The 12040-nt window shown below is 30.3% G+C and overlaps 1 protein-coding gene across 2 annotated transcripts; it reads left to right on the top strand.

Moving 5' to 3' along the window:
• The first annotated feature begins 5330 nt into the window (after window positions 1-5330).
• Window positions 5331-10740, top strand: LOC141451376 (uncharacterized). 2 transcript variants are annotated; one of them, XM_074122681.1, is made up of 8 exons: window positions 5331-5634; window positions 7315-7436; window positions 7572-7930; window positions 8080-8320; window positions 8405-8558; window positions 9571-9753; window positions 9854-10068; window positions 10286-10740. In XM_074122681.1, exons 3-8 carry the CDS (start codon window positions 7866-7868, stop codon window positions 10451-10453), a joined length of 1026 nt encoding a protein of 341 aa, XP_073978782.1. In that variant the 5' UTR covers window positions 5331-5634; window positions 7315-7436; window positions 7572-7865; the 3' UTR covers window positions 10454-10740. The 2 variants fall into 2 exon arrangements, with proteins under 2 accessions (XP_073978782.1, XP_073978783.1); XM_074122682.1 differs by lacking the exon at window positions 5331-5634 and adding an exon at window positions 6872-7029.
• The last annotated feature ends 1300 nt before the right edge of the window (window positions 10741-12040 follow it).

Genomic DNA, 12040 nt, shown 5'->3' with positions numbered 1-12040 from the left:
GGCGAGACCTGTAAATCTAATATGTATTGTGGTACTTGGTTCGATTCCTGGTCGTAGGCCTTGGGTTTTATTTAATGGTAAATAAAAGGAATTTTACAGTAAAGTATGTTTGCTAGTTGCCTCCGTCCACGACACCTAATTGGTAGATGGACTACTGAAAAAATATGCAATTACTTTACTTTACTTAAAAACTTTGTTTAGTGACCAAATAAGTATTTTTAGTTCTCACAAATTTTCATTTCTTCTGTTACCAAATCTTAATTAATTTGTAATTAGAAATTTCGATAAAAGAATAATTTGTTTAAAGTAAGAAATAGTATTGTTAATCTTTTATAAATGTATATTTTATTTGTTCGAATATTTTTTATAAGGCGATTATTATGTTTTACTAAGTGATAAGTTTCACCAAATTTTACAGAAGATGAAGAAAATTGAGCTTTTTTCATAAGCTTTTCTAAAATAATGGCCTTGGGGTTTTGCTCATAATTATAAATTTTTTTAAATGACAAATGTTACGCAACAATTAAGTACTGCGATAAGAACATTAGTCATAACGTTCGCAAACATAGTTTTCTTTAACTAATTCTGCATAAACGGTAACAAATAAATAAATAATCTAACAATATCGGCAAGTGTTTTTAAGTAATATATCTCAAATATTTACATCTAAAGGTAATAAATGAAACTGGATAAACAATGCCATCATTATGGAATACTACGGATAATGTGCACATTTGTTGTTTCATAGGATGTTTATAAATAAAAATAGTCTTGAGTCATATAATTGACATATTTTTTGTATAATCTCTCTCCAGTCTTACAAGATGTACCCTAAAGTCCAGTCGTTCACCTACTAAATGTTCTTTCATTTTTTGTAACCACTTTTTAGTAAATCATGAATGCTATTGATTGGATAGTTAAGTTTAGGATAGAGATGCAGTTTTTTACTGTTAAAATTTCTTTGATATGTTGTTTGAAAGGTCATCTGCTAAGGACCATTTTTTGTAGTGGAAATATGATTACTTTAGAGATCAAGGTCATAACATATGTTTAACACTGCAAATGTAGTTGTGTGCATCTATTTGAGGTTTGGCGTGACTCACAGATTCAATCTAATTATATCATGTACATATCTTTTTTTTTTCCAAATTTGAAGAAATTGTTTCAATTGAGTATGACGTCAACTCTACAAAAACAGAGTCTCTGGATGTTTCATACTTGAGTTTATATTCTCTCTGGTGCTGATCGCGTCTAGTTTTCTGAAAACAAATGTTTTTGTAGACCCCTGAGCCTGATCTAGTGATTTCTAGAAAATAAAGGACTTGGATTTAAAAAATTTTCACTCTTTGCCGAAGCTATCCTCAAGGGTGTGTAGTGTATGTTTCTTGGTGTGCTTATGTACATGAATGTATTGTGAGTGTAAGTGTATTGTGTCCCTATTGTATAGTGAAAGTGCATGGAGTACTGTGCTAGGAATCCTTGGGATTGCAACACCCAGGAAGCCATGCAACATTAACCTCCTGCGGGAAGCCAGATTATATTAATGAACAAAAATTATTGCTAATTTTGTGTCCTTGATAATTATTTAGCAACAACAGCAAAAAAAAAGAAGTTGAAAACAACAACAAACTGTTTGCTTAAACATTAAAATAGTAAAAAAATTTAAAACTTGGAAGAATCCCAAGGTGAAAATTAAACAAAATAATAACTAAAATGTATACTAGTTAAAGCTGCAAAGACTAATTTATTTAGTCTCTAAAGGAGAAGAATTTAGCTGTAGTTTTAGGTATAAAATTGCATATATTCCAATGTAGTAAAGAACAAATGGTTTAATTTTGATAGGTACTCTCTAAAAAGGGCTGATTACATTTTATTAACAGACAATAAAGAGAAAACAGTAGGTTTGAAGTTGTGAGTTTGTTGACCTTTCTTTGGCACAGGTAATCCCAACGCAGTTTCACTTGGCTTTAAAGGAACAAGTAATTCTGTCGTTTATTGTTTGAGAAAATGCCAAATATAACAGCAGTTGGGAAAAAAATTCTTGTACATTTCTTATTGATAGATTACTGTCTACGTTTTAGCGATAACTCTTCACAAAACAATTGTTTATCTTGAAAAAGATAGCGTTATCTTTGCTACACCTAGAAAGAAAATGTAATTATGTCCATGATCTCTACCAAATTAACAAAATATTGCCCTAAAATTTAGTTAATTTCGGTTTATTTACTGCAATTTTAAAATTTTAATCCGGCTTCGGAATAATACACCATATTTTAAAAATCTGGAGAGAAACGCTCGCATGTTTTAAAACTTTTTCTTACTTTAAAGTCCCTAGTAGTAACTAATGCTCTTCGTAATTTTTGCCCACTCATTATATTAAAAACATCCCAATAGTCGGAAGTATTATGAACTGGACTTGTATGTGGGGTCCCAAGATTGAGACTACTAAGCTTTTTTTGGTTAGAAATGAAACTAGTAAATTTTAAGCATTCTTCCAAAAAATGAATTTAAATAAGTTACTTTCTCTCAATCTTCCCAATTCATTGAACAAATCTTTAAAAAAATAAAAGCTTAAATATCTTCATATCTAAATAATCAATTATTTATGTTTACTGAACAAACCCAGTATCTTTTATTTTGTAAAGGTACAATTTTAAAAATATTTTTGAAATATTATAACTAGATACATTATCCAGCATTGCACAATCATGTGTTATTAACTTGAAATCAGCTTATTATGAAATCATTTTAATTGTGATTTCTTTAAAAGTGGCTAAACAGTAAAAATTACGACCTTGGAGTATTAAAGAGAACAGACTAATTATCTGCGCACGTATTTTAATTCTATATAATTTTTTTTTTTTAAATAGAAAAGTAAGCAATAATTACTCATTTAAATATTTTTGTGCATCTGCTTTCAGCCTTTTAATATTATTAATTAGTTTTTTCTAGAAATACTAATACTTCTACTTTTATGTTTCGGATCTAACTCCAGTTAGTGGAAATGGGCTCCTTTAAATTTATAAAATTTCCCTCCCTCTTTACACAATGGATAGCAACTGTCAACGTCAAACTTATACATGGATGTTCAACTTTTTACAGAGAAACTTAGGGGTTTTGAAAAAGATGCTGAAAAAAAAGGTTCCGGACCGTAGGCACATGCAAGGATCTTCTTTTGCTTTCTTACTGCTCTCTTCGATACCTTCTCTTTCGACTTTGTACCGTTTCCTTGAAATTATTTGATGTTAATTATAGTTTTTTGCTTTCTCTTAACACACTGCTGTAGCACAAAATTGGCTGCCTTCAAATTATTCTAACATTATTTAATATCGCTAGTTTTATCATCAAATTATTACCAAACTGTTGATGCGTGAAAGATCGAAACTGGTCAGGGATACAAGAAAATAGTGCTACGACAGATAAAATCAGTCATTTATCCAGAAGTGCGGACCTAACACATTTTCAATATTATATTTTAAGCTTAAAATTATTCACATGGTACAATATTTTGGGAAGCTCTCAAATAGTTATAAATTTTTTTTAAAAAAAAGTATATATTAATAAGTCAGAAAGAAATGTGCAGCGAAATCAAAGTGTATTTATTGATTTAAAAATAAACAAATATAATTAATGAATAGATACAAAATCAATGTGAAAACTATTTTGTTTGTTTTTTTATTAACTTTTTTACTTTGAACTTATTAGCTAACGTAATTTATAAAGAGATTCAATGATCAATCAAATGATGTTTGTGATGTTTTATGCAAAAACATAGTTCTTGGAAAAAGAATTTTCTGATTGGAATATCTAATGAAACAATAAATAATGTATTTTCACTGGAGTTCTAACTAATGTCAAGTAATTATTTTACCAAATTGGGGTGAGTTCTTTAATAATTCCTTAGTCAACATGAAGAAAATAATGAGATTATTATTTTTTGGTAAGAATAATTAATATCATTAATCTCTCTTTGTTTATACGATAATTAAGAGAAAATTCTTCGCGCAATTCAAGTTGTTTGAGTAATTCTGTTCGAACAAATAAACTCTATAATAAATACGTTGTAGCAGCAATTCTGATAGTTTATTTAAATTTAATATTTTTGCAAATTTTCATTATCCATGCGTAGAGGTTTTGAATTATGTACACTAAAATGGCATGAGAAATTTCTATACCACCTTTTTTCCAATAACTCTTCTAAAATTATTTTCCAAAAAACTATTAACAAAAATGAAATGCCTGAGTGTATTCATTATGTATTTAATAATCGGTCAAGTAAAATCGTAAGCGTTGAAATCAATATGACTTATTAAAGACATACAGTGTATAAAAGAAAACTATTAAATAAGGAAATAAATAGCCCCAAAAAGAAGTCGACAAATTATCTGATTATCATTTTTTCCGAATACATTTTCCACTAAAATTAAATTATTCAAAGCTCTGCAACAAGCAGTAATCATTATTGACCGAGTGTTGGAAAGATATACAAAAGTTTGGGTAGGCTTATTGCCTTGCGGAAGGTACAGAAAAGGCACACAAGAGCCAATCAACAAAATTTATTCACAAATATTAAGTCCTTTCGCCACCGTCTTGCTTCAATTGCTCCAGGAAGGTGTTTTTGTTTGTTTTGTTTTGTTAAAGTGTATTTCATTAAAAACGAGATATTTTATCTTTGAACCATTTTTAATTTCTCAGCGCGCTTAGCGGTGTATAGTGAGTGACCAAGCGGCTTGTTCGTTTTTAGTAATGACTACGGTATTATGCAGTATGATTAAGAAGTAATGTTGTAACTAAAAGAAAAAGAAAATATTTAATATCCTTTGCATAACTGTAATTAAAATTTAACTATTCACTTCAAATTAAAAATTCCTTCGAATGTTGTCAGCGTTGGAAATGTGCTTTAATAATTTCTCATTTAAATTATGTAATTTTTATGGTTTTAACACCTAATTACCGTGAATTTGATAAGTTGCTAAAACTCCGAGTTTGCTCAAAATTTGAAGAATATTTGTCGCTTAAACTAAGAGAATGATTAAATTGAAAAGTTATAAATGCACTAAGCTTTTACACGCCATTTTTTTAACAGGAATTTCTACCCGGTTTTTATTTAATGCCTAAAAAATTGTCAGAACTGTTATAAAATCTATCTTTTATTTATTTATTTAAATTTTATTTTTTGTAAATATTGAGTATTAAGGTTTTATGAAAAATTAATAAATAAAACCTGTAATATACTATGTTTATCTACATAAAGAATAAATTGGTCTATGTAGGTGGCGGTGATCTTATTGTATCGATTGTACTCGCCATATTGGCCAAAGTGCCATTGAGCACGTCGGCTGTGACAGTAGAAAGTAACTTATTTGTGTAGGGCCGAAATTAAATAATTTTGTAACGGAGTTAGAAACCAAGGGGAGAGGGGACAATGCAGGTTCATTGTTGGACTTCTAGTGACTCGTGTTAGCGTTGCGGAGAGGGGAGGGAAGTGGGGGAACTCTACATAGTTCTGATAACAAACTTCTATATAAACTTCTCGCCCGTTCGTTTTACAATTCCCGTACTGAGGATAAGTGTAGTCCTTAACCACGGATAGGAGGGAGATTTCCGAACATAAGGAGTTGCACCAGTTTATGGGTAAGGGATATTTTATTGTGATTTTAATAGTTTTTGTCTTACGCAAGCACGTGTTAATTCAATCACTTTAAATTGCGCCATATTTTTTTAAAAAGTTCTCATACTTTCAGTATTTAATGATATGTATGTAGGTTACTTCCAGACTTTTGCGCAGTTACATAGGAAATACATATAATTTGTTAAAACCCCATTTTTTTCACTTCAGGAATTACATTTTAGGTAGCCTAATTCATATTAATAGAACAAGGTCAATAGACTCATTTTTTAGTTATGTGTCATTAAACTTTCAATCCTCCTTTTTGTTCATAGATTTTTTTCACAAAAACTAATTATGAAAATGTCGTGCACATTATTTTTTTGAACTTGTATTACTAGCGTTAACCTTAAAATTAGTTTTTATTTGAATTTAAACTCGTTCATTAGGCAATTACATTACAATTGCATTTATGGCAATTACCTCCGAGGAACCATTGAAATTAGTACTACGTTGAAAGATGACGTTGCTAATGAATCATTTATTTGTACTTCCGAACCTCACTGGCAAATGCAATAGAACCTAAATGAGTAATTGCAATCAACATAAATATGTATATCTTAATGTTTTAGTGAAGGCCAAGTACTAAAAGATAAGAATTTTTTTCTGAAACTACATTATGTATTAAAGAAAGGGTGATAATTTCTACCTGCTTAGCTTTTTATTTTTACGTTCATTTGACTGAGTTTAGAGATTAAATATTTTCCCATATATATAGTACATCTAACAATTTTTTAACCCTATTTAGCGGATTAAGAAAGTATTGAAAAATGTATTTTCTGGTAAAACCTTCAGATAACGTATTTAGGTATGTGGTACTTATTTCTCACACAAATTGAAATAAACAATTTCACTATTCCTTCTTTTTTTAAATTCTTTCACTAATATGAAAACTTCAGTAATCCAAAACACTCAAAAGTATATATAGGCAGTGCTTGACAAAATCCAAATTTTTATCACTTAGTTAACGGTTTGTCTGAAACCGAAGCTGTTTGGTTTCGAAACAAAATATGAATTTATATTTGAATGAGCGTTTTTTAAAAGTTTTACACTGCAAAAAATACTTTCATTGCCAGTTTTTTTTCTTTTTATCCACTTTGTAGCTATTCTGTTCAAATTTACAATAGAGGCAAAACTTGAAATAAGATATTTTATACTACCTATGTAAACATATGGTTTTGATTAACGGTAAGTGAAAAATTTTTCCAGTTTTAGGTCGAAGGAAAAAGGTCATAACGTACTTACACTTTTGTTTACTAATTTAAAATTGCATAAATATACCTACATGTAGATTAAATGTAAGAAATGAATTAGAATGAATAAAACTTACTGAGTGAAAATAAAGAAAATGATTAAAAAGAGTAAGTGTCCCTGTCACTGATTGTTGGATATTATAATAATTAAAACTTTTAAATTTAAAAAGACGATTGTAAAAAAAAAAAAAAAAAATCCTGATCTCTTATTGATTTACTAGACTTAGGCAGAATATTTGTGAAATCAATCAGTTTTAGATAATCATATTATAATATTTCTTCTGAATGCCTTTTCATATTTTTGAAGCATTTTTCGTCGGTGTGTTTGGAAGTAAGATTAGTTGGATTAACTACAGTACATTCATTTCTTTTTCATTTTACTGTATGTTTCAGAGCTAGGTAAGCCTGTCGAATTAAGTGAATGCCCTGCTTTGAGCTGCAGGGATGAAGGAAGGGATGTCGGCTTGTCTAAAGCTTGCCTTTGGGGTTCAGAATGGCCGAGTTGACTCGAAAAGGTACTCATTCATTGCAAAATTTAATTTAACCATAATACCTTATTAAAACGCATATGTGTACCTTACGCTTATAATGTCCTAGACGTATTATTTAAATATAATTCCCTCTTATTCATTTTGTTTTGTGTTTTACAGTTTTTGCAAAACGATAAGAGTGTCGGTGAAGGTCAGGGTAACCAGGAGGCCAATGATAATCTCCACCAAATTAGATATGTTTCCAGAAGCAATGATTTGGTTGAAGGGGTGCAGAAGTCTGAAACCAGCCTGATTGATGATAATTCATCATGTTCAAGCACTGAAAGTAACTCCTCTGCAGCAATAACTGCAGAAGAATGGTACTTGGAAGAGCCAAGATGGGGTCCTGGACTGAAGGCATGTCCTGAAATAAGACTTGCATCTGTTGAGCTCTATGAAAGATTAGCATTAGACATGGAACTTACTGTGCAGAGGCTGATTCAACAAGACAATTACAATACCATCGGCAATTTTGTAAGGTACTTGTGTAAATTAATACCGTATTTACATTTCTAAGCAATTTTTAGACAGCGACTAACTATCCGAGTCCTTATGGCACTTTTAGCATTGTTGTGCCTTAACAGTATTTTCTGCCTAAGGTAGTATTAAACAACTTTTTGTTTTTAAGGTTTTACGATGACTATCTTGCCACTTCTTTAATCTACCATCCAGAGCTATTGCGTCTATCCAACTTTTATAGAAATTATGTGCCACAATTACTTGATACAGAAAAAACTTGTGTAGGACTTGGTCTTTCATTACTGCATCGCCTTAATCGTGAATTTGGACCAAGTCCAGGTATTCATCTTGTTTCATCGGAAGAAGGTGTTGAAGATCTAATGCCTTACAGAGATGTTCACCCTAGTAAAGTAATTTTTTTTTTATAATAATTAAACAATTGTACAAGTAACAAGAGAGAATCATTCTATTCATTGTCTTATTTATTTCCACAGGTGGAAGGTACGGAGAAAGAGCATGTTATGGTCTGTATGAGAGTGTGTATTGAAGAGGATGGACAAGAGAGAAGAGGTGTCCTTTTGTTAGACCCAGGATATCATGTCGCTAGAGCCATTACTGTCATGTATGACATGATGTATCCACACACTGGTAATTTCTTCTCTGTTGATTTTAACCAAGAAATTGTTACTTTACAAAACATGGTTCGCTGAGAATTTTTTTTTTTACAATTTTGTTCGAATTCCCGAGAGCTCGAAAAAGATAAGGACCTTCTTAATATATTTACTGAGGATATATATGATATAGTTTTAAAATAGCTGGTAAGAGCCATGACAAAATTTGTTCTCACTACAGTCCTCAAGATTCTGACATACATCAAAACTCTGAATTTAAAACATTTTAATTCTAACATCCAAATTTTAACAATGACACCAACATAACGCTTTATAGGAGACCAGCATGCCATAAACGAAAAAATCAATCAACTAAAGTTTATTGAAGTTTACGCTCATAACATATTTAGAGAGTTCACAGAAAAACGTTAAGTTCAAACTAAAGAGGTGGTAATCAACTTATTTGCCGACTGGGTTAAGTTAATGTAGTTTTTATTTTGGCCCTCTTATAGTTCCTATAAACATAATAATCCTTTATTTATAAACATCCGCTTCTCCAAACAGACTGATTGGGCATAATTTAACCAGTGACCATAGATATACTTAGCGCCGATACGTTCAACTTTCACCGTTTTTACGATTAGATTGATGAAACGATTATAAAATTTTTAAGGTGATTTTCAAATTGGTTGATGCAAATTGCTGGAGTTAACAAGTTGAAACCTGAATTTATGTTGTTTTTTGAGACGTTTAGTTAAGTTGTTTTTTTAATTATATATTTTATGAAGATTTCCGATAGATGAGGTTAGCCACCAGTTCAGGTGACATTTAGCGGATAATTTTGCTCTGTGCAGACTTAAAGCTTCGACCAGTGTCCCCTCTGCCTGAAAATGTCTTTATTGACAAGCTGGTATCCCCTCTTTTGAGTTTTGAGCACACATTTCGTTAACTACATCTAGCTGTGAAGCTGATACATTTTAAAAACTATAGTTTTTCAATTAAATATAATATAGTATAGAAATCACTTTAACTGGACCTCTATGTTTCAGGATGGTTCACGCAGTGCGAAGAACCTTGGGTAAAAAAAGAATTCTGCTATTATTTTGCTCCACCTAATAGTGATGGCAGCCAATCAGACTATGTAGTTTGGGAAACAAAAGAGACCAGAGCTGGAGGACGTGTACGTCAAACGAATAGTTTGGTTTATGTAGGCCAACCTTTTATCAACGCTGGTAAGTTCTTTGTATTAAATTCATTTATTTTTTGGAACAAGAAATTATATTTAAAAATCTACTAATTTTTTTTGTTTTGTTTTTATTGAATGCATTGTAGTAGAAGTAACAGAGAAGCGAAATTTGGTTTATGAAATGAGAAGTTGGTTGAGCAGAAATACTAAAGGTGAGATCGTAGCAGGAGTATATTTTCCAGTTCGTTCTCTTAAAATTTTGCCAAGTGAAGAAGATGGTCCAAAATTTACTTTAAGATATACAGAATTAAGGCACAAAACAAGAACCACAATACCATTTAGCAAGTTATATTATAACAAGGTTAGATGTCATTTAAATAATAAATTGAATTAAATTTGTGCAATATATATTTAATTTAATATATATATAATTTCTGTAATTATTATACAAATTATATATAATTTCTGTACTGGTAATTTCTGTTATGCAAAGAAATTATTTCATACAAATTGTGCCCAGTACAAATAATCACGTGAATTTCTCTTCTGGTTTTATGAAATGTCGGTTTTTGTTACAGTTAAACGAAGAGGAAAGTGAACAAATCGAGAGATGTAACAGGCAAATGGGTCTCAACAAAGGACATCTTAAATCTGTGCTGACTAAAGTGGCACTAATATTATCGGATACAGTTTTCGTTGAACAATTATTAGATATTAATAATGAGATTAATTGTCTGGTCTCCTGAAAGTACACCGTGATTCCTGCACCGATATTTTATCACAAAGATTGGTCAAAAACAGCAAAATTGAATGTCTGGCACTTAAATTTCAGACTTAAATTTCTTTTTATTTCAATTTTTATTCTACTTATTCTATTTTTGTGTAAGCTAATAAATTTTTAATTGCAGTCTATTTGAAAAAAGAAAAATAGCTCTTTTTTTTGTGAAATTTGTTTTATCATGTTTTATATTTCTTAACTATGATTTAATTTGTTGAAAGTATTTTGTGAAGTAAAAATTAGATTTATTTTAGATTTCAAAAGATTTTTATCTGATTTCCTTTTGTAAAATAAGTATTTGAGCTATGATACGCAATATGTTAAACGGAATCCAATAATTCTCTGACTCAAAGTGTCACAAGTAAAAAAAAAAATAATATAGAGAACACTCTCAATAGGTTCCATTATGATTCTCGAAGATTTCTAAACAAAATTAGATTAGTAGATTATACATAATACTTAATATTCAAATATATGAAAGATAATACATTAGGAGCTCAAACGATACTATCGTTACTATAGTATAATTTTTTTTTTTTTTGCCAACCACAGAAAGTTCTTTTATCCTCACTGTGAGCTCCTCAATTTTACCACGTTATGGAATATTTGACTTAATCAGAGCGTGATAGGTTTTTCTCTTGGATAGGGGACCGATTTTTTACAGCCTAAAAAATTGTTTTACAGCTTATATCTTTGCTGAGTTCGGCTGAAATCTCAGTACATTCTGTCATTGGCATGTAGACTTCCACTTCTGTTCCTTTCACGGCTATTGGTGATGAATTAAGCGTCATAAAGTTAGCCTGGCAATTTGAGAGGATGCAAACTCCTAAATTGTAGTTTATATAAAATTGGAATTAGTAAAACTCAAGCTGAAAACTTCATTCCAAAGGAAATTTTCTAGTTCATAAAAACGCAGTTTTACACCTCCCAACTATTTAAAAAAAACATCCTGTAGACACTAGATGACGAACACGTCAGTATTAGTATTTTTTTAAATTATTGAATTTAAATTTAAAAATGATATAGTTATTACTGCTATTATTTTAATTATAAGTATCTTTTCTTCTTTTAATGATCTTTTGACCAGTCTGGAATTTTAGTATATGATCTAGCGTACACGTACTCTCCTAATAACTATTTTAAACTTGTTTCGAACGCTTTTTTAACCGTAAGTTTAACAGAAATTTCGGAACACATAAAAAAGTTATAATAGGTTCTAGAAAGTTCAATTTTATAAGTATCCTGTGGATCCATTGACAGTGGACGGAATTATCACCCTTTCAAGACAAAAGTTTCTGTTGGTGGCACTAACGAAAAAAACAAAAATGCGAGAGAAAGTCGCTTAAACAGCTCTAGTGTTCTGTGAAATACTTAATTTAAAGTATTTACATCATTCTAAGAAATCGTTAATATCAGGTCATGGATCATATTTAATTTTAGACAAAGGTTAGCAATGTTATTTGCTCTACTTTTATGTTTAATAAAGCAGGATCTGAGATATTCGACTCAGACAGACGTAAATACAATATAAACATCAATTCTAATTCGAATTCGC

Source organism: Rhodnius prolixus, unplaced genomic scaffold (assembly GCF_049639745.1).
Source record: "Rhodnius prolixus isolate KJV_2025 unplaced genomic scaffold, Rpr scaffold_8, whole genome shotgun sequence".
NCBI classification, from domain to species: Eukaryota; Metazoa; Arthropoda; class Insecta; order Hemiptera; family Reduviidae; genus Rhodnius; species Rhodnius prolixus.
The sequence above is the reverse complement of the archived record's forward strand: the minus strand, read 5'-3'. Positions and strand labels throughout refer to the sequence as shown.

Bases quoted from the DNA above. Each gene is read 5' to 3' on its own strand.
- LOC141451376 (XM_074122681.1), top strand. From the start codon at position 7,866: ATGGAACTTACTGTGCAGAGGCTGATTCAACAAGACAATTACAATACC. The intron at 8,321-8,404 runs GTAATTTTTTTT...TTATTTCCACAG, and splicing joins GAGATGTTCACCCTAGTAAA to GTGGAAGGTACGGAGAAAGA. The intron at 10,069-10,285 runs GTTAGATGTCAT...TTTTTGTTACAG, and splicing joins GCAAGTTATATTATAACAAG to TTAAACGAAGAGGAAAGTGA.